General features: G+C 48.1%; 1 protein-coding gene across 1 annotated transcript in view; it reads left to right on the forward strand.

Annotated features, from left to right (window-relative positions):
• Window positions 1-26,528, forward strand: part of LOC122125287 (CUB and sushi domain-containing protein 1-like) — a gene marked incomplete at its 3' end in the record, with an annotated part of 693,202 nt that overhangs the window by 481,977 nt on the left and 184,697 nt on the right. Inside the window, exon 8 of the mRNA XM_042699884.1 lies at window positions 6,119-6,196. Coding sequence (XP_042555818.1) covers window positions 6,119-6,196 — 78 coding nt within the window. The remainder of the gene's footprint in view (window positions 1-6,118; window positions 6,197-26,528) is intronic.

Raw genomic sequence — 26,528 nt, forward strand, 5'->3', positions numbered from 1 at the left:
ACATGCAGAGAACAGAATATGCAGTGAACAGGAGATGCAGTGAACAGACATGCAGTGAACAGAATATGCAGTGAACAGAATATGCAGTGAACAGACATGCAGAGAACAGGAGATGCAGTGAACAGACATGCAGTGAACAGACATGCAGTGAACACACATGCAGTGAACAGAGATGCAGTGAACACACATGCAGTGAACAGACATGCAGAGAATAGGATATGCGGTGAACAGACATGCAGTGAACAGACATGCAGAGAATAGGAGATGCAGTGAACAGACATGCAGTGAACAGACATGCAGAGAATAGGAGATGCGGTGAACAGACATGCGGTGAACACACATGCAGTGAACAGACATGCAGAGAATAGGAGATGCAGTGAACAGACATGCAGTGAACAGACATGCAGTGAACAGGAAATGCAGTGAACAGACATGCGGTGAACAGAATATGCAGTGAACAGACATGCAGTGAACAGATGCAGTGAACAGACATGCAGTGAACAGACATGCAGTGAACAGGAGACACAGTGAACAGACATACAGTGAACAGACATGCAGTGAACAGGAGATGCAGTGGACAGGAGATGCAGTGGACAGACATGCAGTGAACAGACATGCAGTGAACAGGAGACTCAGTGAACAGACATGCAGTGAACAGACATGCAGTGAACAGACATGCAGTGAACAGACATGCAGTGAACAGGAGACTCAGTGAACAGAGATGCAGTGAACAGGAGAAGCACAAGGCTAATGCTGTAAAACCTGATGATCTGTATAATGGCACATTTTTTACTAGTAGAAACAGCATGTTCCAAAACAAAATTAAAATGCATACCATAGTAACTGCGTTACCAGACACAGCTGTTTACCGTGCAGTGCGGTGTGCTCTGCATAGCACAGAGCGCATGGTGGAGCTCCTTGTTTACAGCGTTAGCCCCTCACACACCTGAGCATGCCTGAGCTGCCCTGTCCGGAGAGCGCCGGCGCAGTGGACGGTGGGATGTCCGCCCCTTCAACTCCACTGAGCGTCACCGGCCCTCCCATCGCCTGTCCCCACCCTGCACACTGCCTCTTGGAGGCAGCGGGAAGGCCAAGCTCAAGTCGTATCCCAAACACTCATCTTCCCTCCCACATTTACTGCTGGAGCAAGAACTAGATCCGCATCCGTGGGACTGGAGCCCTTTGTTGAATTAGTAACAGAAAACAAACACGCACAACCCAAAGGAACAAAGAGCAATGCTGTGTCTCAGGAGTGTGGAAAACCTCAGAGTCAGGCTGGATCCCAGCTCTGACCCTGGCAGGGCTCTGGCCTGTGCCTGAGCCAGGCAATGGCTCTGGTTACCCAGGGGGAGAGACGAGAGAATGCAGTGGAAAAGCCTCCAACAACGAGGAACGAGTGTGTACACTGCCAAGAAACACTTCCCACCCCTCCGCTCTTCTCTCCCTGATCCCCTCTTTTCCTGATTCCTTCCATCTTCCCTCTGTTTGGGGGGGTAGTGGGTTAAAATGGCTTTTGTGGAGTAAACCAAAACATGACCACAAAGCAAAGTAACCTTATTCATTTACTTATTTTCCTTGCCACTCTGGACAGCGGTGGAGATTAGACTTGGAGTCTCCCTCTCCCAGAGCCAGTGCTGCACCGCGAGAGCCAGATCTCCATTCTTTCGCTTTTAGTTTAGTGTCTGAGATTACAGGTGTGAGCCACTATGTCCAGCAATAAAGTAACCTTTTTCCAAGGTAAATACTGAATATTGAACATAAATCACAGGAAAATGCACTCTTAAAATAGAGTTTGCTTACCAAGAAAACAGGGGATGAACAGAGTAAATTGTCCTATTTAAAATATTTAGCTTTCCAGGCACCAGTGGCTCACACCTATCATCCTAGCTACTCAGGAGGCTGAGATCTGAGGATCATGGTTCAAAGCCAGCCCAGGCAGGAAAGTCTGTGAGACTCTTATCTCAATTAAGCACCAGAAAACTGCAAGTGGCGCTGTGACGTAAGTGGTAGAGCTCTAGTCTTGAACAAAAGAGCTCAGGGACAGCACCCTGGTGCTGAGTTCTAGTCCCAGGACTGACAAAAAATAAAAATAACAATAAAAGATAAGAAATAAAATAAATTTAGCCTTTGGTGAAGAATCCACACTTCCCCACACCCCACACTAGCTTAACACAATTATCCCCATGTTAATAAACATGTGTGTGTGTGTGATTTTTTTTTATTACAATTGTCTCTAAATAGTGGAGTTTTTGTGGGTTCTTTTGGATCCGGTCGTGGGGTCTGATCTCTGGGCCTGGGCGCTGTCCCTCAGCTCTTCAGTTCAAGGCTAGCGCTCTACCTCTTGAGCCACAGTGCCACTTCCGGCTTTTTTCATTTTGCTTATGTGGTGCTGAGGAATCAAACCCAGGGCCTCAGGCATGCAAGGCACGCACTCTACCACTGAGCCACCTTCCCAGCCCCAATAGTGGAGCTTTTGTCATCGTGACTGTTCAAATCAAAAGGTCACACTGGCAGAGCTTTAAAAACCCTGCTAATTTAAAGGTACAATGAGATTTGGTCTCCAGATTCCTCTACCTCAGAGATGACTTGCCCGTTGAGGCTGGTGTTCAAGGACATCACAAGATCGAATGGAAACTGGAAAGTCGTAGGCGTGGAATGTGCAGTGCAAATCGCTGGAGAACCCTGACCTCATTTCTACAACTTAAAAAGAGGATTATCACAGGAACAACGAAGTTCCCCATGAAATAATGCGTACAAACTTTGAGACAATACTGACAAGATTTACCTCGCGGAATAAGTTAGTAAGTGCATTCCGAATTTTAAGTGAGGATAAAATGAGAAAGCATTTCCAACTACCGACCTGGCAAGCGTCCCCTCTGGCGAGCACCCACTGGCTGCTGGCAAAACCGCATCAGTGCAGACAGCTGGGGTGGGGCAGGCGGTGGCCGAGGCGGCCTTTCTAAAATCATTTCAGTGACGGTGGTCCTTACCGCTGACTCCTGATTGCCAGAATGTATTCTGAGAGCGCAACCCAGATTTGACCAGATGGGCGATGTCAGCTGCAACAACTTAGAACAGAAAAACAAACTCCACATGAAAAGCGTTGTGATTCTGCCGCCGAGTATTGTTGAGGAAAGTCGTGCAAGAAGACATGCAAGCACAGTGAATGCACATTCATAATTTTATTTTCGTTCTATAAAAATGACCCGGGTGACTCTTTTTCAATACTCGTATGAATTTTCATGACACACATGGGATTGGAAATAAACACATAAAATTCTAACACCTGCTGTCACTAGGTGATGGGTTTATTCATCTTCTTTTGCTTTTCTCTCATTTTTTACACTTTCTCCAATTTTCTGTGGTGTCCAGGGTCTTCCATGATTATGAGTAAGAGATAAGGACAGAAAAGAACACATTCTAATGGATTGACATCAGAAGACATTTAATCTAGTAACTAACATAATCAAGTAACTAACATACATGTTTATCGTGAGTTTTTCCTGTTCCCATTAGCATACAACAGGAACGGCAGACAGAGGGTGAACAAATGCACTCATGGCGCTCGATAGACATGATGTGAACTATGAACTATGCCACTGTGTGCAGGACAGGGAGAGGCAACACAGAGGAAAGTCTAGGAACGGTGACCTTGTCCAAGAAGCGGTGTGCTCATTCCCTGACATACACGCTGACCCCTGTACCACTACCTAATAATAGCAATAAAGTCGGTTTTACTGTGACCTTGCACACATGCACAGAAGGTGCTTTCATGTTTGCTTAATCAAATTCCAGACCTGGAAAATTCAACTTTAGAGGAAGGTAGATTACTAATATGCAATTATTTCAGGATTGTATCCTACAGTATAGTCGTAGGCTGTGTTTGAAGTGTAAAATGTGGTTTCATAGAGGTATGACTCTTCATGGTGTGACCCGCCTATAGGTTGTAACCTCTGTACCTTGGTAATAGAGTGACACTTAGGACACCCATGACACTAAACTGGACGCCATGGAGCATCTAAAAAGTGCCAAATATATGTAATAATTCCAAAAAGTATCATTCATGATAGCAATAATGAAAATGACCCACGGGATGATTACAATACTTTCGCTGACTATGTGACCAAGAGAACTATGGGTGAGTTCAGGTCCATGTTGGTAAAGATGAACTTATCAGGTAAAACTGCTCGCTCAGCTTCGTGAGCTTGCAGTCTGTTGTGAAGGAGACCCACGAGGTAGTCAGGATGCAGAGCCGGAAGTTCTTAACAGAACATGGTGATCGTTTCCAAGTGAGCAGAGAAAGGCCCACCACCAAGAACCACCCAGCACCACCTGCAGGAGGTGCTATGTTCACAAATGACTTGGAGCCTGACTACTCAAAGACAATAAAAATGTTCCAACAAAATAATAATCCAGTCATTCAACATCAACAATTCTAATTCTAACTGAATAGTCCATAGACTCTGTCCAGGCAGCCCATAGAAAAGCCTACTGGGGTGCTATGGGGTGGTTTGTTTCCTGAGCACCCTCCCTGCCCACCTCCCCACCGAAGGGCTGGCTGGTAGTTTCAGCGCCTTTGTCCCCTGTCCCCAGCTCTGCTCTCCTGGTGTCAGCGTTATTCAAGTCCTTCTCAGAAGCTACTTCCTGCGCGTTCTCCTGGGCCAGCAGGTTTCTCCAACAAAGCCTTAGAAGCCGCAAACGGTGAACAGCTGCTCGAGGAAACTGCCTTTTCCCTTTGCACTTAAAATCTTTTCATTACTTTTTTAATAAGCGTCATGAAATGGCAGGTAATTCTCTTCTGTTCTAGAACTCAGAATAAAAACAAAGAGGAATTAGAAATAGGAACGGTTTAGCCTTTCCTCAAAGTCTGCCTGTGGGACGGTTCACAGCTGGGTCTGGCTTGCGTGGTGGGCTCCGTGAATTTCCTTAGGCCGCGACCAAAAGGAAGAGCTCCCTTCCCTGGCGAGCTCAGCCCTCCCCTGGGCCAGGCGGGAGGAGGCTGCAGGCCTGTGCCCTGGGAGTGGGCAGCGGGGCGGGGGAGGCTTCTGGAGGGGATGGCAGGCCCAGCCCCGGCCGGGCCCAGCTCCCACACTGTTGTTTGAGGGAACTAATGCGGAGCGAAGCCCTGAAGCAGCTCCTCAGGAGAAGCCTGACCCGGGAGGAGCCTCCTGCCAGGGCTTCCTTCTACCTCGTCTCCTCAGGGCAAGGCAGCCGGTCATACTCTAGGCCCAGAGAAGTCAGGGAAGCTACGGGAAGCTGCCAGGCTCAGAAACCCCCGCCCTTCCCCCACCCACCTCCTCCTGTCTTGTGTTTTCATTGTTTAAGAGCGCCTCCCTACTTCTGGACACTTCCGGATGCCTGTGCTAGCAAGTCCAGATACTCATTTCAGTCAGCAGACTACAATTCAGGCAAGGCGGTTCACTGTCTTCCCAGTGCCACAGGGGGCGGACACCAAAGGGGTCTGAGGTCTGAGGGCTGCAGGGTGAGCCGGACTCTTCTCTGAAACTCACAGTGAGAACCTGAGACCTTGCTGGAGAGTGGCTCACCTAGCAGGGTACCGGACGGATGCCATCCCCCAAGTCGAAAAGACGGATAAGTCAATGTAATGATAAAATGTGAAGGCTGACTCTGTAAGGCAGGGTCCCGGGTGCCGTTTGTATTGACTGTAGGTGGGAAAATTCCGGAAGAACCACGGCAGCTGAAATGATCCAGTGAATTCATGAGCAAATGAAAGAATAAATAAATGATCTGTATGTGTAGCTAATGTTTTCCTGCACGTAGCAAATTTTGGAAAATGAAGCCTCACTGCCCAGAAACGGAGAGTGCAGCGTGCTTGCACACCAGGGCACACCGATCGCGTGGGGAGAGCTTCCTCCCCTTCCCCACGGCACATGGGTTTGGCTGTGTGAGGAAACTGCACCCTGACTACTTGTCGCTTGCGACCCTGCTGCCGTGCATGGTGGTCTTGTGCTTGACAACCTGGCATTACTTATTTGCTGGCTCCATTACTTCCCTCCCGTGTCTCTTTGACCTCAGAGAACACTCCGGAAGATTAAACCACCCTCTTAAAATCGCCTTGGGTTACCCGCTAATGGCTTTCTTTCTTTCTTTCTTTCAGTGAAAAAGGCGATTGAACTGAAGTCGAGAGGAGTCAAGATGCTACCCAACAAGGACAGCAGCCGTAAGAACTCTGTCTGTAAGTTCACTTCCTTCTAGCTGAGGTGTCTGTGAGTTCACTTCCCTTCTAGCTGAGGGTGGGTTTGTCTATTACAGAGGGAAGCGAGCATAAGCAGAGCAGATCAAGAGATGCCATTCTGTATGGGGCGATTTTTACTTCCACTCCTACTTTTCTACTTTTCACATGTTCCTGGGAGAAAGGAGATTCAGGATCTTGACAGTGTTGGGGGGAAATATCCTCAGCGTATCTCAGATCTGCCATCCTGTGTCCTCCCCACTTTGGGGTGAAACATCCAGTTTCTCGGGGGACAGGAGCACCTGGGTCCTCTTTCACCTCAATGTCTTGCTCTCAGCCAGGCCCCATCCGTGCTCATCCCCCGCCCTGTGCACTGACACTAGAGAGAACTTGCTAAATAGGAATCTGCTCTCATCCTTTTTTTTCCCATGCGATGTTGTGATTGTCCGTGGCCTCAGGTAAAACCACGTCCTGTTGCTGGATCTAGCTTTGCTTTCTCCACAACACTATTCCAGGGGCTCCCGCCTGGCCTACCCACCAATCCACTGTCGGTACCGAGGCCCTGCCGTAAGCATTGGAGGGAGCCGAGGACCTAACCCCGCAATGGGGCGTGAGACAGTCTGTGTCCTTCGAAATCTGCGACTCAGCTCTTATCCTGAGCTTTGCCTCCCTCCAACATTTTTCTGGGAATGAGTCTCACAGCCAAGGTCCTTCAGATGAAATGGAACTGAACTATAGTGGGAAGGAAATTGGGCCTTGGTTTATACATCTACAGACTTCATATTTTCTCTGTCAAATCGTAGATCAAAGATATTCTGTAGAGTGGTGGACACAGTTTTGCCATCACTTTGAAAATCACTTTTTGTGACTGAAAATCCTGATCTAAGTCTCAGCATGGCCCCTCTGACTGCGCCAATGGCTTTCACTGTCTGAATACCGGGTCTGATATGGGATCGATCAGATGTCAATCCGTCTTCTGACACTGAGCCTGCTCACTGGGGGTGTTCCTTCTCTCCTTCCTCATCTGGACAGGAATTGAAAAATACATAAATGACTGGTTTGGTGTTGAAAGGGATCCGTACTGCCTTCGAATAGTATGAAGCTGTTTCGTGCAAGGCATTAGGGCTAGTTGTTCAAGAAGAGTTGCAGAGAATTAAGAAAAGGGGTGGAAGGACTTTTAAATCAACAGTATCATAAATAAAATGTGTGACTTTGTAGATGGTGTGGCTGTGAGAAACAAACGAAGCTTTTCATGGAGCACAGGACACGGGTTTTCAGGGAGAGACAGGGGTCCAGGGCTATGAAAGTAGGTACCTTGCTCAAGCCTAAGTGTCATCTGTGTAATCAAAACAGCGTCCCATTTCACAGGATTGTCCTGTGGAGAAGCTAGGATGATGCGAATTGCCAGTCCAATCTGGGAGGTGTAGTGGGTCATGCCCAGGAGGAATGCTTCACACACGGGAAGAAAGACGGATTGGTGTAAGCAGCGAGACAGCAGTGGGTTTCAGCAGCACAGGGTCTCGCTCTGCAGAAGAGAGGGAGCAAGTCACGCAGTGTGCAGCTGCTCCGTGCCTCGCAGCTGATGATTTTAGCTATTCAAGAATTCCTCGGTATCTTGATAAGAATGGGGAGGGGGGGTTGAGAGCCAGCAAGCCAGAGAGAGGGAGAGGAAAAGAGAGAGAGAGCTTGGCGTGGAAACTCTTTGCATTCTTTCTTCATGCCGTTCCTCACCCTGGATTTCCATGGCTGCCTGGTGACTTGGTTCTTTATCCACCAGTAATGAACGGCCATGCGGACACACGGCCTATTCCTTTCCTCAACACCCAATTCAGTTTGGTCTCTAGGTTTTCCCGCCCCTCCACAGGGCCTTGGCACCCACAGTGCTTGGCCATGTGCAGATTCAACCCAAGCCGCCTGTCTCTCCGGCCCCACAGGGGCTGACGGTCCCTCTAACTTGGGACTTCGGTGAAGCAGGATGAAGTATTCCAAAACTGTTCCTCGTCGGCTGACAGCCCCTCCAGCGCTGCCTTGGTTTACCCCTCAACGTTGCTCCTTCTAGAAGCCTGAATTATTCTGTTTGTTTGGGGTCTTTTCATCCTTTGGCGAATCCTCTCACGGGACCGGACATCCCTGGCCGTATTTGGACCCCGTGCCCTGAAGCACGCAGGCCTGGGCTGATGCAGCAGGATCAGCCCAAAACCTGAAACCACCGTAAGCAAGGCTGTCGGTAGGCGCCTGTGCATGGTTTTAGACGTTGACAACATCTCCTTGCTCCTCTCCTGGGTGACATGCTAGCAGCCTTCCTCGTGCGTGGAGACCAGGCTAGAGTAGCAAATTTCCATGCAGGGGCGAACGAAGGAAAGCCTTGTTGTTATTTTTGAGCTGCAGATTTTTTCCCCATGTAAAGTTAAACACAAATGACTTTACAAATGCAGTATTGATCCGTGGTAACTCATGGGGATGAATCGACAGCACAAGCTGGGTATTGAACATTTACTTACAACTGTTTACACCTCGCAGGGCAGGAAAGTTGAGTCTGGATCATTATTTAATACCAAGTTGCATTTTTAAGCGTAGGGAAATTGAGCGATGTGATGTCTTGCCTTATAAACTCTTGGGGAAATGACAAGTGGATATTGTGAGAACACTGCCCCAGTCCAATCACATTCGCCTTCTTGCTCTTGGCTTCCTTGCCTAGTCTATGGTGATCAATTTTTTTCTACCTTAAAAAACATACTTGAGGCAAAATAATACTCATTCCCACTCCCATATAAGCACTCCTGCTAATGAAAAGCAATGGATCACGGGTTGTCTTTTGTAATGGCACTCAGTAGTTCCAGTTGCCTGGGGCTTTTCCTTTGCAACAGACATAATTATGTAGAAGGGCAAATTTTAAAAACCTGTTGTTCCATTTATAGCCCCTCTGCAAGGTACAGAGTCTCCACTGCTCTCCAAACCTGTGCATAGTGTGCAATCACCATCTCCTCCACACAGCTGGACTGGCTCACCGCTCCCTCCCACCCCAGACCCTCCCTGGTGGCTCATCTCCGTACAGTGGAGAATCCTCTTTCCTGATGGTATACATTCTGATCTGCTGAGAGAAGAGGGCTTGCTCTTAAATCTTGTGTCATGTCTTGCCTCTGTGGCAGCTTGGGAGTTAAGCCTCCTTACTCCCAGTAGTGGGGTTCAGTCAGGGATAGGCCACAAAGTGAACCTCCTCCTCGTGAACTGATGTCCACAGAAGCCAAGCAGAAGAGAACATCGACACTGTGAACTTCCAACGCTAGAGCTGCCGTGGGAAACCTAGGGACAAACCCTCCCAGTCCTGGTCATCGAGTGCAGTGCTGTTTGATGTGACCCACCTCTGATGGGAGGGCGCAGCTGAGTTTGTTATCTTCATTCCTGGCCTCCGCCTGCCGTGTCTGCTGATCCTGAGTTCCAGCACGTGGACTGGCACTAAAACAAACAAACAAAACCAACCCTCACTGACTCTTCTGGCTGCACAGCGCGGCCTCCTCGCTACAGTCCAGGCTCCCTAGCATTTCCAAGGACACATGCGGGCCTTGCACTCAGTCCTCATCTCTCCTCTGTCAGAAGCGGTCCTTCCACAGGAGTCCCGTCTGTCTGTCCGTCCCTTCTGACCATGTATGAAACTCACCTCATCATCAACGCTGTGTGAGTTTCACACGCCTGGCTCGTTCACAGCTCTGTCTTCCGATACCTACTCGGTTCCAACTTTCTCCTTTATTCTAATACTTGTCTTTGCACGCATTGCACACATAGACAGCCCTATGCATGTTTCCCCCTTGCTCGCCTTCAAACATGCAATCTGTGAGTAGGGCTACTTTTATCTATTTTGTTCCCATTTTGTACCAAGTGCTTATCAGGGGGCAGAGACACAGCAGGGGCTGAGAAATCATGGCGATCTGAAGACGGAGTCACACAGTGCTCGGGTGATGCTGGAAGGAAGTCCACGGGGTGACCCTGCTTTTCTCCAGTGACACCTTGTCTGTTTACTCACTGAGCCACACCCTGAGGACCAGCCTGCGGCCACCATAGAAATCACCCAAATGCATCTTTTCTCGACAAGGAAGGGTGCCCACTGGTGTCTCGGAACTCTAGAAATAGGACCCAGAAACCTGTGAGTACTTGCTGCATAAAGAGTGCTCTCACAGAGGCAATGGCTGGTCTTGTGAAGACTGAGGCAACGCAGGAAGTTCCTGTCATTCAGGAAAGTAACACACAGTGGTCCATTCGGTTGAGGGTTCGTGGAGACTAAGGACCCAAGCCACATCAAACCTGGTGCAGGGTGAGTCAAGCTGTCAACCACCTGCGTCGTACCTCCAACACTAGACCACTCAAAGGTCCCACAGATGCCCTCCAGGCATGCGTTGAGAGAAAGAGGCCTGAAAGAGAGTCATGTGCATTTATGAATGGCTCACCAATGACAATAAAAGACAGTTATCTTAGGATTGCCAGGCTGTCTGTCTAAACGGAAATGTTTGAAGCACAAGAGAGGAATTGCTTTGTTTTCAAGTATGTGTCCTGTGGCGCTGGCAGTCCGTGGTTGGAGCTCACCTTTGGTCTGATTCTGTGCTCTTGGGACCCCCTGGACGAAGCTTGTTTTTGACATCTACTGCTGAACCAGTTCACGTGTGGCTGTGCCCTGCCCTGGGACCTGCCTGTGCTTTGGAAGGCCATTCTGCAGAGTCCAGCGGTGAGAGTGGACCAGCAGTCCAGCCTGCAAGTGCCCCCGACACAGAGCTGGGCAGGAAGCCCGGGTGTAGGGTGAGGGGCGAGGGCCACAGGAGGCCGGCACTGCCCCGGGGGTCTGCCCAGCAGGACCTCCCGTACTGCCCGGGTGTCTGCCCATCAGGACCTCCCGTACTTCCCCGGGGGTCTGTCCAGAACCTCCCGTACTGCCCCGGGGGTCTGCCCATTGGGACCTCCCATACTGCCCCGGGGGTCTGCCCAGTGGGACCTCCTGTCGCAGCCCCGGGGGTCTGCCCAGCGGGACCTCCCGTACTGCCCCAGGGGTCTGCCTGTCAGGACCTCCCGTACTGCCCCGGGAGTCTGCTCAGCGGGACCTCCTGTACTGCCCCGGGGGTCTGCCTGTCAGGACCTCCTGTACTGCCCCGGGGGTCTGCCCAGTGGGACCTCCCGTACTGCCCCGGGGGTCTGCCCAGTGGGACCTCCCATACTGCCCCGGGGGTCTGCCCATCGGGACCTCCCGTCGCAGCCCCAAACCAAGGTTCACCCACTTCTCACAGGCCGGCTTCCCAACGCTGAATGCTCCAGATTTGCTTTGAAGCAGATCCTCACAGGAGAAGAAAAGCAATAGTTCCGTTAACCTCTGGCAGCCATACAAAGGCTTAATCAAACAAAAAGGATAATTTCCCCAATCTACTTTGTTCCATAAAATGTAATCACAGGGAGCTTTGCGACTGCTAAAGACGCTGCTGTCTCACGAGGACTCATCCTCATACATGAATATCCCAGATTGTATAGGAAAGTTCATCGATCAGGTTAATAAACGATACAGATTCTAAACAGGCTGATGTCACTGTGGGAGCTGAAATAACCTCTAAGGGCCACAGAAAACCCTTGCCAAAGATGGAACTGTCGTGTGGATACAGTTGGAGGAGGATAGCCTTCACCAAAACCTTGGTAGAAGACTAGTGTAAGCCACCCTGTAAGGCAGGCGTGTACAGAGTTCTAAAATGACCGAGAAGAGGCACACTGCTAAAATACAGCACACAAGATGCAGCATGATTAGATTACAGGTGGTCGCACTGAATCTCAACCTTACTTGAAAGTAAAATGCCTTGCAAGTGGTTTCAGTGTATGATCACAGAACCCAACTGCTTAACGAAGGGGTTAGCTCCCTCTTCACAGAGACCAGGGATTACACTCTTTATTCTAAAGAATTCCCGGGGAAACAGCCCAGGGAAGGGACCCACCTCAAAAAGACCATAGACCTTAGTCATTGCAGGACTTTTGTTTTAGAAGCTTAGCACATCGTGCATGTTCTAGTCAAACTGTATGGAATAATATAACTTAATCTTCCCATGTAATCAAATAAGAAAGAGTCTGAAGCTCTGAAAGATGTTTCAGGGTTTTGGACTTGATGTGGATCCAATAGCAGCAGCGGCGATGCTGTGTCTGGGAGAGGAGAGAGGCGCTGTCCTGTGTAATTAAAGCATCCCACAGGTCACATTTTTGCTAGGGAGAAAGCTCAGTCAGAAACTACAGACTGAGCTAAATAATCATTTGGTTTCTTTATCCGCTAAGTTCAAGCTTTCCAATTTATAAAAAAAGGGAACTAATTAACTGCTCTAGATTTTAGGATCAATAAGGGCTGGAAGTTTAGCTCAAGTGACAGGTGTCTGCTTAGCAAGCCAAGGCCAGGAGTTCTAACACAGTACTGAAAAAAAAAAGGAAGAAAACAAGAAAAATAAGAGAACGTGATTTAAAAATCAAGAACTGGGGAGCTGAAAAAGTATGTATATTAAGTCTCACCATTTTATTTAGAATATATTAATGATATAAACATAAAATTGAAACTATTTTCGAACTAAGTTCATTCCTTGAAGTGAATTAGAGTTATAAAATCAAAACTAACTTCCATGTCCTGGCAGAGATCAGTTCTCTCACACTCGATAACTTTCTCTCATTTTATGAGACGTTTTGAGATGAATGAGCCAGACTTTCCCGCTGGTGACTGTGCGGATCATCTACGCCTGGCTTTGAGGTGGGCCTGGGAGCCAGGGGCCTGGTGCTGGGCCTGATTTAGAACAAAGGAAACAGGGAACACTCTCCGTCGATCACACAGTCATCAAGCAGAAGATGGTGCTGAGCTGGTGAGCAGGTGCTCACCTGCGTGCAGGTGATCTGCTCTCCACCAGGTCATCTGCCTGCATCCCAGGACAAAGACACATCCCTGTCTTTGAACATGTTGAATTGGCAAATCTTCTTTTTAACATTGGTGTGTGTGTGTGTGTGTGTGTGTGTGTGTGTGTGTGTATTTGCACAAACCTCCACTTCCAGCTTTTTGGTGGTTAAAGACAAGAGTCTCATAGACTTTTCTGCCCGGGCTGCCTTTGAACAATACGCCTCAGATCTCAGCCTGGTGAGTAGCTAGGATTACAGGGGTGAGCCACTGGTGCCTGGCTTAATCCTTTTATTTTTGGCAACAAGACAGCCCAAGTATAGGCTCACCAGGGTTGTTTGGTTGTGGACCCATTAAAATCTATTCTGTTTGAGTCCATTTTATAGAAATGGTTACCAAATGACTATGACACTTGTGAACACATGTTGGCATGATAAGAATTTTCTCTTCTTTTGGATGAATGTCTAATGGTTTAGTCGCTGGGTCACACGATATTTGAAAGCATAATTGTGTAAGAAACTAGCAAACCGATTTCCACAGTGTCTGCACTGTTTTACCTTCCTAGCAGCAACGTGTGTGTCTGTAATAAGAGCCTCGATCTCTCCTCCAGAATGTGTGTTTCCACTTCAGCAGTTCTGATAGCTGGATAGTAATGTCTTATTGCCCTTGTTCTAGGCCAATTTTCATCTCCTTAACAAGATGGACGATTTCCTCATTGGCTCAGTTCTGTGTGTACCTTCTCCGTGATTAGGGTATTCATATTGTTTCTTGTCAAGTTGTGAGCATTCTTTATCTATAGTAGATATTAGTTATTTGTCAGAAATGTAGCACACAGATAGTTTCTTCCAGTGTGCAGGTTTCTTTTCATATTCTTCAAAAGGTCTTTGGAAGAAGAAAACACGCTTGAATTTTGCCGACTTGAGTCTTAAAGCACAGTAGCCCTGGTTGGTCTTAGAAGAAGGACTTCCTTATATTTGGCTAGTAGACACCTAAGAGAAAGTGCTGACTGATGTCTACCCCAACTGAGAAAGCAGCCTGGTTACAGGCACTCAATTCTGGTCATATCCAGTCGAATCCTGTTGGACTGTGAGCTGTTTCTGCTGAGGGCTCCAAAAATGACCGTTCACAGGGCTGTCTGCAGAATGTAAGCCAAGCAGCCGTATTTTCATCCATTCAAATGAGCTCAACTAGCCTAGAAATAAGGGGATTTTTATATCATGGAGAGGAAGTGTAAAATAATAAAAAGCAAAGAAAACATATTCTCTGCGTTTGTATTGATTTGTCTCCATGTTCTTGCTTTAATTGTTGTGCCAGGATTGGGGCTGGAAGTCAGACCTGGGGCTGTCCCTTAGCTTCTCCTCTCTCCCACTTGAGCCTCAGCTCTGCCTCTCACTTTCTGGTGGCGAATTAGAGATTGGAGCCTCACAGACTTTCCCACCTGGGTTAGCGCTGAATTTAGATCCTCAGATCTCAGCTTCTGGAATTCCGAGGATTACAGTGATGATCTTTAAACCTTTCAAAAGTACACATCTTTAAAACCTAATGACTCAAAAATAAGTAGTTCACTCTTTGAACCAAATGAAATAATTTAATTTTAGTGAATGATTGTTTGGTGTAGCATTTACTCGATCGTATCTCCTCATTTCAATGAGGTTACATTATTTCCAGAAAAGAAAGTGGGCAGAGGGAAGTTGTCTGAGGTAGAGGAATGCATCTTGCTCTAGGCTGTGTGGATACATGCACCACGCCAAGGGGGTCACCTAAGACCGAAGCAAAAGGTCACTGGATGAATTTATTGGAATTTATGAAAATAGTATGCTTTGGAAGCGCTGCACAATGAAATTATTATTATTATTATTATTATTATTATTATTATTATTATTGCTAGGAGTTCAATACATTGCCTGTTTGTAGTCTAAACTGCCAGCTTGAAAATGCATATAAGGTAGTGCAAACCACAGAACATCCAAATAAGATACTTTCATTGCATTTTTGGAAAATTATGACTTCAAGCAGAGTTTGTTTGGCTACACTATGAGATTTCTAGCCACTCCCACTCTTCTAAGGAAATCCTTAATGCTTCTGGAATAAATGTTCTCCACAGGTTTCCGCAGTTTCCAAGGCTTCTGATAGAAGAAAAAATAATCCTAGATATTTGGTGATGCATTTTGAGGAGCTGATTTGTCTGCAATTCATAATTTGAAAAGTATTTGCATTATTGTTAATAATTAAAATTAATTTGAAAATAATCAGAATAACAAATGCATTTAGTGTTATGCTATGTAAAATTTACAGAGCTAATTTTTTGAGATATAAAAATGTTATTATGAATTTAAAAAGTGAAAGGATTTTTGTGAAATATTAAAATGTTATTATGAATTTAAAAAGTGAAAGGATTTGGCTACCATCATACCTTCCCACTGAACTCTAGTTTTACTTACATTCAGGCATGATTTGCTAGAATCCACTTCAGTATTACCTGAAATACATTAGGCCCAGTTGTACTTTTATATTACATGCTACTTGCTTTAGAGAGGTACATGCGAATTTGGTGTAGGTAATGAAGAATATTCATTTCTATTTATACCCCATAACATAAATTACAAATTAAAATCTGTCTCCACATCCTTTGTAAAACATATGAAAGATTTCACTTGCACTATCAAACTGCAAAATAAGAATTTCCTTTCATCTTTGGGAAAACAAGGGAGCAAATATTCTATTATTGTTCTCTTCTGTATCTGATAAATTCTAATTACCATAAGATAAAACTAGACTTATTTCTCCTTGCTCTCTACTTCAGTATTTGGTATAGGAAGATGATTAAATAAGTAGACCATTAAAGTAAGGTTTAGTATGCAGGTAAATTTGATCAAATTCTGCTTAATTTTTTTTCCTTCTGGAAAGTTCAGCATTTTGAGTTAAGGCCAATCGCTATGCTACAGTTTAATTGGATTAATGACCTTTCTGATGCCTGCACATCTTTCCAGGACACAGGTCTGTTTCCAGACTGTTTTTACCTGTTGTTGATTCTGTACCCACTGTTGGAAAGCCAGTTTTTCTTCCATTGACTTTATCTTTACCTCTGTTTGGATCGGTTTGTCTCTTTTTCCATCAATCTTTTTGTGTTTTTCCTTCACAAATACCATACTGCTATAATTACTTGGGTATTCTAGAAGTCTGTTGACATTCCAGCAGGTTGGGATGTGAGTCATGCTGAAGTTCACCAAAAGCTTGTAAGTTCACAGATTTGTAAATGAAAGATGAAGGCAAAACTCCCTTAGACTAGGGACATCTTTTCTACCATCTTGTCTCTGTCTTGTGGCCCAGTGACATCTCTTAGGAAGTTCCAAGGTTTGAATTTACTGCAATTTGTATGTTTTCCCTAAGTGGCTTTTTTTCACTATTTTATTGTACAAAGTGCAAATGTTACAAATACTAAGTACATGCATTATAACAAGTTTTATACATAGTATAATTTTTTTTTCTTTCAGTCCTTCTGAACTGACTCACACTCCCCATTTCACACCAGGAAACCCAAGCTCCTGGGCAAATAACATAACACGTCTGCATTCTACTGTAGATCAGTATTTGAATCTGGGTGCCAGCTGGAGTTCACCTGACTGAAGCCTGTGGTCTGCAAGGTCGCTGTGAGCTAGGCTCCAGGCACCAATGACCGCGCAGGCTTGCAGCAGGGCGGTGCTCAGCGTGGTCTGCTGTCTTCAGAGGGATGATATCTCCAGGGCAGGCTATGGAAATGGGAGAAAAACAGCATCTGCTTGCAGAGGGATGTCCTGGAGACACGCGGGGGAAATCACAACAAGCCGGGGCCATTGCAGATGGGTGCTGTCTTATCTCTTTCTCTATGGACCTTTGTTGCTCGTTTGTGTTAAGAATGAGCTCCTAGCCTGTGGTGGGCAGTGGAAGTGGAATCCTTTTCTCGGTGGTGTCCTTGCTCACTGTGGATGGGCTTGCCTGGCTTGCAGAGTGGGCAGGGTGTCTGCCCTAGAGGCTGTGCCCGTCCAGGCCCATCTGTGGCTTTGCTTTCTGTCTGGAGCAGCAGGGCAGGTCCTGTTTCTGGAGCTGCGCTGAGCGGGCAGGCGCCTGGAGCCTCGCCCCTCAGGACTTGCACTGGACACGGGTGGAGGGTGCGCTTCCTGTAGGGCACGGGAGAGTCTTTGTTATTTGTTTGGCTGGTTTCAGTACTGGGGATTGGACCGGGGGTCTGGCGCGTGCTAGGCAGCTGTTCTTCCGCCTGAGCCATACCTCCAGCCCCCCTTTTCAAGTCCCTGTGCCCGTCTACCACGCCCCACCTGCTTGCCCTGTGAACCAAGAGAGCGCACACCCCCTTCCTTCCATACATTTCCCTGCCCAGCACATCGTATGTGACCACAGGTCACGCTCACGGCTGGCTTCTGTCACACTGCAGGATTTTTTACCTACCACGGTTTTTTCTGGGTGCTTACTAATTATACAAAGCAATGGGCTTCCTTGTAGTATTTCCATATATATATATGAATACATATATGATATGTTGATTATATTAGACCACGCTCACTCCTCTCCTAATGTCTTCTTCTTTTTTTTTTTTTTTTGTCGGCCGTGGGGCTTGAACTCTGGGCCTGGGCGCTGTCCCTCAGCTCTTCAGCTCAAGGCGAGCGCTCTACCACTTGAGCTACAGCGCCACTTCCGGTTTTCTGGTGGTTTATTGGAGATAGGAGTCTCACAGTCTCTCTTGCCCGGGCTGGCTTTGAACCGCGATCCTCAGATCTCAGCCTCCTGAGTAGCTAGGATTACAGGCGTGAGCCACCAGCGCCCGGCTCCCTAATGTCTTCTTAATTGACATAATAATCACTTTAGGGCCACCACTCAGACCCTGCTGGCTGGCTATGGGGACACCCCTTCCTGCCCCCCTTCCCCTCCTCCAGAGCTCAGCCTCACGGCTGGCCCGGGCGGGGCTCTCCCACTGCTCGCTCTGCAGGCTCAGCAATTGCGTCAACAGAAGAGAAATGACCGGAACAACGCACACACACACACACACACACACACATACGTGTATTCCACAGGGCTCACACCACCTCGGTGCCCAGGGGAGAAGGCCGTGAGAAGCTCGCAGGAGGCTCACAGGCCAGTTAGCCAGGGGTGAGCGGATGAGGCCAGGGCAGGAGAAGGTTCAGAAGGTTCAGTTCCACCTTTCCGGGCCGGCTTAGCCTGAGCCGGGGCTGCTGACCAGACCTTCTTCCCGCCGGACAGGACAGAGCCAGGCTTCCAGGAACTGGCCCCTCTTTTGGAAGAATGGCGAAGCGCACAGTGGTCTTGCAGGGCTGATTTCCACTGCGTCTCTTTAATGCAGAATAATGGACAGCACCGTGGCTGTGTCATGTTTTACACTTCCCTTCACCAGCAAAGCAGCCCTCTAGGCCAGCCAGCTCAGCGGCTCCGGCCTCTGAGGATGTCCTGCTGAAGGACTCTGCAGTGGCAGCGACCCCGACAGAGCCCCTTGCCCACGCTGCCGACCCTTCTCACAGGGGCCACACTCTCATTGATAGAAAGCAGCCCAAGCTTCACTTCAAATTGTAATTTGAGGATGTGTAATAAAGACTTGGGGGATTTCTGCCCCGGGAAAGACAGTTATGCCGCTGGGTCATTAGATCCACACACGGGGCCGTTCGCCCTGGAGCCGCCGTGTCTCCACCTTACTGTTTGTGGTTTGGTTTGATCAATCCGTGTAAATGTTGCGGAAACAATGATCCACCCACGCATTTTCCATAATGAACCGGAAGGTTGATTTGCACCGGACGGAGCTCGTGTTCACCCCAGAGCCAGCTTGAGTTGGGACCCTGGGCAGTGGGGGTCACCTGACTTGGGAAATATTGGTCCCAGAAGCAAGTTACCAGCCATGCCCTGTCCAGAGTGGTCAGTCAGTTCTTTTGTGTGTTGGTCTTTGCTTTGGTTGAACGTGGACATCCTGTTTTCCCTCTACAGATGATCTCTTCCTTTAAAATTACTTTTTATCATCTTTAAGTAGTTCTACAAAGGGGTTTCAGTTCAACATGCCAGTCTCGTGTCAAGTACAGTGCATCTCCATTTGCGTCTCCCTTCCATCATTCTCCCGAAGTCTCTCCCAACCCCACCCACCCTCCCACACCAGTAGAGAGGTGGGGCTCTGTGTGTTCTGTGGCCCGTGACCGATCCCTGGGGGTCAAACCCCGAGCTGAGTGAAGGGGTTCTGTCGCTTCCTTCGACGTCAGGAGTTATGTACGTCTTCCCTCAGATAAATCGTATGTTCATAATCGCACAAGCAAGGATACATCTGAAATAGAGAGCCGTCAGGATGCTAAGTACTGATGCACCATGCAGATGAAGATCTATATGCATTTTAGAGTGGTTTCTTTGCCATATTTAGAATAAGCCACCCTAGGCAAAAAGAAAAAAAAACAACAGGAAAATTGTGTGCATCTAGGGTGAGTCTATCATAAATCTGAATGTGTCCTCAGAAGTTCAAGTCATGCTTTTAATTCACATGAAATGAAACGTTTTTACCTTTTCCTAAATTTAATAAAACACAGTGTGCCAATAGTCACTTTAAATCAATAAACAGCATTAGCTAAAGATGAGCAAACTGACAAATTAAAATTCATGAATGTCCTTCGCATGTTATGATCATTGGCAGGGCATTTTGAAATGGCTGGAAGGAAGGCCAGAGTAGAGTGCTTTGGCTGGGAGACAATGGGCCTCAGAGCGGAGGCCTGGGCTGGACTCTGCCCTCGGGCGGGACTGCGGCCTGCAGCAGAGCAGGGGTCCTGTGAGGAGGGAGAGGACACGATGCAGAAGGCACTCGCACGCGGGGAGCCACGCCACAAACACATCTGAAATACTTCATCTTTCCTCTGACTGGCAATCACCCCTGTGTGCCCCGTGCTAAAGGCTCCTGGCTTTGGAGGCCAGCTGAGGGCACTGGGTGGAGCCCCTGGGAGTGTGGGGTTCTCACGGCAAATTCCCTCTGGGCAGACTGCTGTGCTCTCCATAGCAGTGGGCAGAGAGGCAGTGTGCTGCTGGGGTGAACAGCGCATTGCGGTTTGGGGAAGAATCACGAACAGGACCAGGGGAGGAACGCGGCCTGGGAGGGAGGAAGAGGAGGAGGAAAGGAAGAAGGGAAGGGGGAAGGGAGGGAGGGAGCTGGGAAGGTAGGCTCTGTTTTCTTCCTGTCCACAGGTAGTCTGTCATGTCAAAGATGTCCATCCATGGGTGTGGACTGGGCCCTGTGGAGCTTTGTCTGTGCCTGGGAAGGGGGCAGCATGGGGGCACCAGAGAGCTGTCTGTGGGCAGTGGAGGATGTAAAAACAGAAACAAAACAAACTAACAAAAAACCAGATGAAGCAAGGTTGGTATGAATTAGCAAATGTCACTGACATATTGAAATGTTTATCATCTGATAGTTTTTAAAACTTCACATATAATTCAGATAGACATTTGCATAACAATGTTAAAGAAATTAAAATTTTTAAAGAAGAAAAATGGTTGAGTTTTTCCAGGCCAGGACTTTCCGGTGCAGACCTTGTATGGTGGGCTTTATCCCCGGCTCCCAGCAGAGCGGAGGGGGCTCAGCCTCTGACTCCCTTTCACCAAAGGTACTGCCCCATACACCTCTATGAGGACATCCCTGGGGGACGTGAAGGATGAGGAACTTGAGCAGTCCAGGACAGTGAACTTGTGCAGTCCAGGATGAGGAACTTGAGCAGTCCAGGACAGTGAGCTTGAGAGATCTAGAAAGATGAACTTGAACAGCAATGAGCTTGAGCAGTCTAGAACAATGAGCCTGAACAGTCTAGGATAGTGGACTTGCGTGGTCCTGGACAGTGAACTCAGGTAGTCCAGGACAATGAGCTCGAGTGGTCTAGAACAATGAAATTTGAGCGGCCAGGACCCTGAGCTTGAGCAGTCCAGGAGGCAGCATTAACCCAACCAGGAATTGTCACAGGGATAGAGCTTCGGTGCCTTCACTTGGACCACTGTTAAAAAGTAAGAAGTAGGGAGGTCCAGGAGGCCTGGGCCGCAGTCCTGTGTGTCTCGCACCGTGGAGACTGGGTGGTGAGGATGGGGGTGGAGGAGGCCCACGGGCTGGCTTGTGACAGTGCCCTTGCTGTGTCCTTGTGGGGGGGGAACGCGGCTCAGCATTGGTCCTCACCGCAGGACATGATCCTCAGGACAGGCCTCTAGACTGTCACCCATCTTACCCTAACCGCCCTGTCACCTCCGGAAGTCCCACCTCCAATACCGCCTCCTGGGACAGGGGCCTCTGAGGGTCAGGGCAGAGGCCTTCAGCCCGCAGCGACCACCTGCATCAGGCATCGTTTTCCACCTGGAAGTCCTGATTTGATTGTACAAACAAAGCACCCTCCCACCCACACCTGTGGAGGCCCAGCTCGGGAGAAGGCTCCCTGTCAGTCATGTGTGTGGGACGGACACACAGATACCCCAAGCTCTCCCCAGAGGGAACGGGACAGTGCACACCTGCAGACCAGTGGACAGAGGCCTGCAGTGCTACGAGGGGGCAGGCAGGGCCAGGCCTTCTGTGAGGAGAGGGTGGCCCTGGACACAGCATGCAGCAGGGAGGAGCCCTCTCCGGGGCACAGATGACTCTCCTTTGGGGCCGGCGGCAATAATTGTTAGAGACCCAAGTAAGCCTGAGGCCTTGAGGTCAAACTCTTATGCCACCAGAACAGCTGAAACAAAATGCTGTGCTTCAGAAGGTCTACCTAGAAAGGTCTTTCTCTGGAAGGGTCGTGGGAGCATGCAGTGTTTCTCTCTGGAGCATGCTGGTGTCTTTGGAAGGCTCGGAGATACTTTATCAGCAGAAGCATAAGGCCAGGTTGAAGGAGAGGTCTCAGAGACAGGAAGATCAGGTCTCACGTCACACTGCCTGTGGGACCAGAAGGACAACCACTGGATTTCAGTTCATGATCTGTGGCTTTGTAGCGAACCACGGGGCTGTTATGACTGAAAGGTTTTAACAGTGCTGGAGCTTTAGCAGACATTGAATCAGTAATCATCTACCATCTCATACCACATGGCCAACACTTTGAGGAGCAATGTTCATTTTACTGGTCTTAAAAGTTATGGTAATCATCATCATCATCATCATCATCATCCCCAGAAGGTAATTTCAATTAAAAAAAAAACACCTAGATTTGAACCGCATTCAAACCAGTGGTCTTTGCTCAGCTTTTTAATGTATTCATGACCTAGAGTACTTTATGTAACAGTGTCAGAGAAGCAGTAATTGCAATGACTTGTCAATTTGCAATCAATTAATGTGGACCTCACACAAGTAAGAAATGAAATCCACCTTTGATTATTTTGAAAAACCACCATTTTGCATCCTCTTAGAATCTTCATTATGGATGAATGATGGTTTCTAGAGAGTTCTTCATGGTGGCACATGACACACAGGCCACTGTTGCCCTCTGGACTTCCCACTCCTGGGAACCTCTCCCTGGGTGTTACGGACTATACTGCAGTGATCCTGCCACGCAGGAAGTCGATGCTTGGGTGTAAATAACTCACACCACAAATGTTTTCTGCATCCCCTGCTGTGCATTGAGATCACATGAGCACAGTTACTCTGGCTCCAGCATGCGCATTCTGAGAGGACACCGGGGCGTGGATGCCAGCTCCTCACACACCGTGCTGTGCACTTGGCAAGAGCAGATGGCCACAGAAGTGCCCTTGTCGTAGCGAGACCCAGTGTGCCCACGGACTCCCGGGACATGAAACCATTTCCCCTCATTCCAGCCCTACGTCCTGGCTAACATTGAACTATACTGAGTAGCTGGCGTCTCTGTGATCCGCCCCTGCTCACTGCGCTGAGTTGTGCCGAAAATGCCCGGGTGGAGAGGGCTCTGGAGAGTGCAGAGCACGTAGATCTTTTTTCTGGTTTATTCCCATGCACACATGACTGGAGCTGGCCTCCTCCTATCTCCGCATTACCAGACAAACTCATCTGGATCCTACTAAAGAATACTACTACAAGAATTACCTTAGTCGGGTGCCAGTGGCTCGTGACTTTAATCCTAGCTACTCAGGAGGCTGATATCTGAGGATCCTGGTTCAAAGCCTTCCCCCGGCATGAAAGTCCATGCAACTCTTATCTCCAACAAAACACTCAGAAAAATCAGAAGTAGTGCTGTGGCTCAAGTGGTAGAGCTCTAGCCTTGAGCTGAAGAGCTGAGGGACAGCACCCAGGCCCAGAGTTCAAGCCCCATGACCAACAACAACAAAAAAAAGAATTATCTTAAATGTCTTCCTAATCAACATGAATTCATTTGCTTATTACTAACCCAGCAAATGTTTATTGACCACCTGTAATGCATCACACAGCTAAACACTTTCTAGATGGAAAGGAGGAATAAATATTACCCAAGTGAACGGCATGGCATTGTGTGAGAGGCTTATCCATGGGGTTGGCCCCAAGCTTTTGATCCTCTGTGACCTTTTTGAGATCAATGTATGTTTTAGATGACTTAATTATTGTGGCAAAGCATTTATAGAAACAGCCTTCAAAACAGCCCTATTATATAGCAATATGTCTTCCATTTGGAAGGATTCTGAGCCAGGCTCATTAAATTAAAATTTATTTCACTTGGTGTAGGGTAAGTTGGTCAAAATATTTTAAAGTGTTATAACTGGAGTCAAAGTGTTGCCGTAGCAACTATGTGGAATACCATGCATACGCCTTTTCTATTTAATGCAATGTTTCTTTATGCATTCATTTAAACTCTTTTTTTTTTAAGTTTAGCGCTGGGTTCGTGTTAGTAGATGAGGATAAAGTAAGGAATAAAACTGGGAGAAACAGGAAAGGAAATAGGAGTGAAGAAGACTCCGGATTCCGCATTGATACAGAGTCGCAGAAAGCCTCCACGCTTCGGAGCTCCTCCAGGTGTGTTGCTATGTGCGCACAGGGCTGGATTAGCATTCCACAGCCGAAGCATCGTGTCGCTTATTTTTATAAGTGTTACTATAATTATTATTGTACAACTTGATTTTTAATGGTAACTGGAATTTAGGGAACTTCCAGGAGAGAAGGCTGGTCTGCAGACCTGGACAGCTGCCTCGCCAGGGTGTGGCACCCGGGGTGAGCTGGCAGCAGGGAGGGGCACGGGCAGAGCGCGGGATGCTCAACGTGGTGGTGGAAGAAGCCATCTCCGCAGAGCCAGGAGAGGCCAAAACCAAGATGAGGCCCAGAGGGCACTGTGAGAGTAGCCAGAGAAGAGAGAAATAGACTGAGGGGTGGGAGGAGCAGGCCGGCTGCAGACTCAGCAACCATGCACACTTTGAACAGATGCCACCCGAGCTGGCTGCGGTGAGAAAAGCACAGATTTAAATTTTGAGCCCAAAACAGCATCCAACTTCCTCTGAAAGGCACAGCTTCTTGATATGACGAACTTTCGGTTTTCCCTTCCCACAAGCTTGTTGGCGTAGCCTCTCATACGAAATGTGAAGCCAGGAAGGCCAATTTAAGACTGTAAGCAAAATTAGACACGTACGTCTCAAGAACACGGCACTATGCAAGCGTATGGGCGTTCACTACCTTTAACACTATTTTGGATTGTGAATTCTAATTGCAGAAAAGCCAAGATGATTCTTCTTGTCTTTTTTCTGAGGATGTCTTCATTTGGCGGGGGAATTGTTGGACTCTCATGAACAGGGGAGGCCTCCAAGAGCCTTAAAGTTCTGCTTGTTCATTTTTCCTGGACATTCTGTGTGGCTCTTATGGTTTTCTTTACAGGCCTCCGGGGTGGGGGGGGGAGGCTCATTTCTTCTGGTCCCTTTCAAATGGTCCCCGATTCCATCTTTAAAGACTCTGAGCACTCTTCTTTCGTCTGTGGGGCCTGAGCCCACCTTTCTTGCCCCCGAAGGTGGTGGCTCATTTCTCGGAGCAGGTCTGTACTGCAGGCAGACAGCGTGCACGGCAAGTGAGAAGCGGCTGACTTTCTGGACAAGGTGGAGTGCAGTAGTCACCTTTCCAGCCTGGCTGTCTTAGGAGGCTCGTGGTGGGTGGGTGCTCACCCTGGGTGTTTGGCTAGGTGAGTGGTTCACTACCCAGGGTCCTGGAGGGCAGGCCCTCACCCGGGGTCCCCGCTGGCTCGGGCGGGCTCTGTTTCCAGCAGGTGTACAGCGTACCCCTCCTGGCAGCTGTGTGTTTATGCCTAACCTACTTACGGCTCAGTCATTTCTCATTATACTTAAGTAACTTAATGAAATGTTATAGAAACCGGAAAAGCATATCTTCCAAAGAGATTTATTGTGGCTATCAAAATTAGCTAAAAAATGAAAATCACTGTCCAATTAGCTGTAGGCAAGATGAGAGGAATGGTTTTGAAGAAACAAATGTTTGGACGGGGAAGGAGGAGGCGGAGGGTGGCTGTTGGGCCGAGGCCTCTCTCACCTCCCTTCATGGAGAGCAAATCCTGGAAGGGGCGGACAATTGTATATGAAGTGGCATTTTTGCAAACCGTCATTACCACCTGTGAGCCAGTGCTCAAAAGAAAGAACATAGATCCGGCGCCCAGGGATTGAGACATGCATTCTTCTATGTGGAGTTGCATGAGCTAGTAAAAGCAGGCCGTGGTCTTGAGGAGTCTGAGATGACCAGTCGATGGCTCTTGCTGCCCACACTTTGCCCCCAGAGCTACGAACAGCCCAGGGGACATGCCAAGCGCAATGTAGCCTCAGACGCACGCCCCGGCTGGCAGGCTGGCACCTGCCCTCCACGCTGTCCACTTCAGGGCGTGTTTGATGGGGCTGAGTGGGCCCGGAGGTGCTGTTTGGCCTGGGCACCGGGACACCTCTGGGGTACACAGTGGCCCCATGGGACCACCCGTGTAATCAGCTCAAGGCCGAGTCCGTCGTGTTCTGCAAATTCTCTCAACCCAAGAGCCAGCCCACCTTGTTCCCCACAGGAGGCCCCGGGGCAGGGCCCGGAGGCTGCCCTGTGTTGGGAGGGATGTAGGTAGGAGAAGGTCATCTGCTAACCCGACGCTCCATCTACCCACCCCCACTGCTATTGTAAAATAGAATTTCTCTTACCATTGAAGATTAGTTTTGTCTTCCCTTGATATGTATTCTGGAATCTTCTCCGTACCCTTGCGCTCACCCTCATAGATTCCACTAATAACCAGCCTCCACAAGACAAAACCAGACCCTAAGCTTTAAATCTGATGCCAAATGGGTGTATCTTTTAAAGCTCTGTTGTACACGATATCATTTTGCAAATCATTATATTTCTTTTGGGACCAGATTTTTGCCAACAGCGTGGTTTTAAATTGCTCCCTGTGAACTACAGTTTATGTACATTTCAAACAAAAGGTATGTACTAATGTGCTGTGTGCGTGTGTGTGTGCGTGTGTGTGCGTGTGCGTGTGTGTGTGTGTACGTGCGTGTGTG

This window comes from Dipodomys spectabilis, unplaced genomic scaffold (genome assembly GCF_019054845.1).
Source record: "Dipodomys spectabilis isolate Male_0828 unplaced genomic scaffold, ASM1905484v1 ptg000263l, whole genome shotgun sequence".
Lineage (NCBI taxonomy): Eukaryota > Metazoa > Chordata > Mammalia > Rodentia > Heteromyidae > Dipodomys > Dipodomys spectabilis.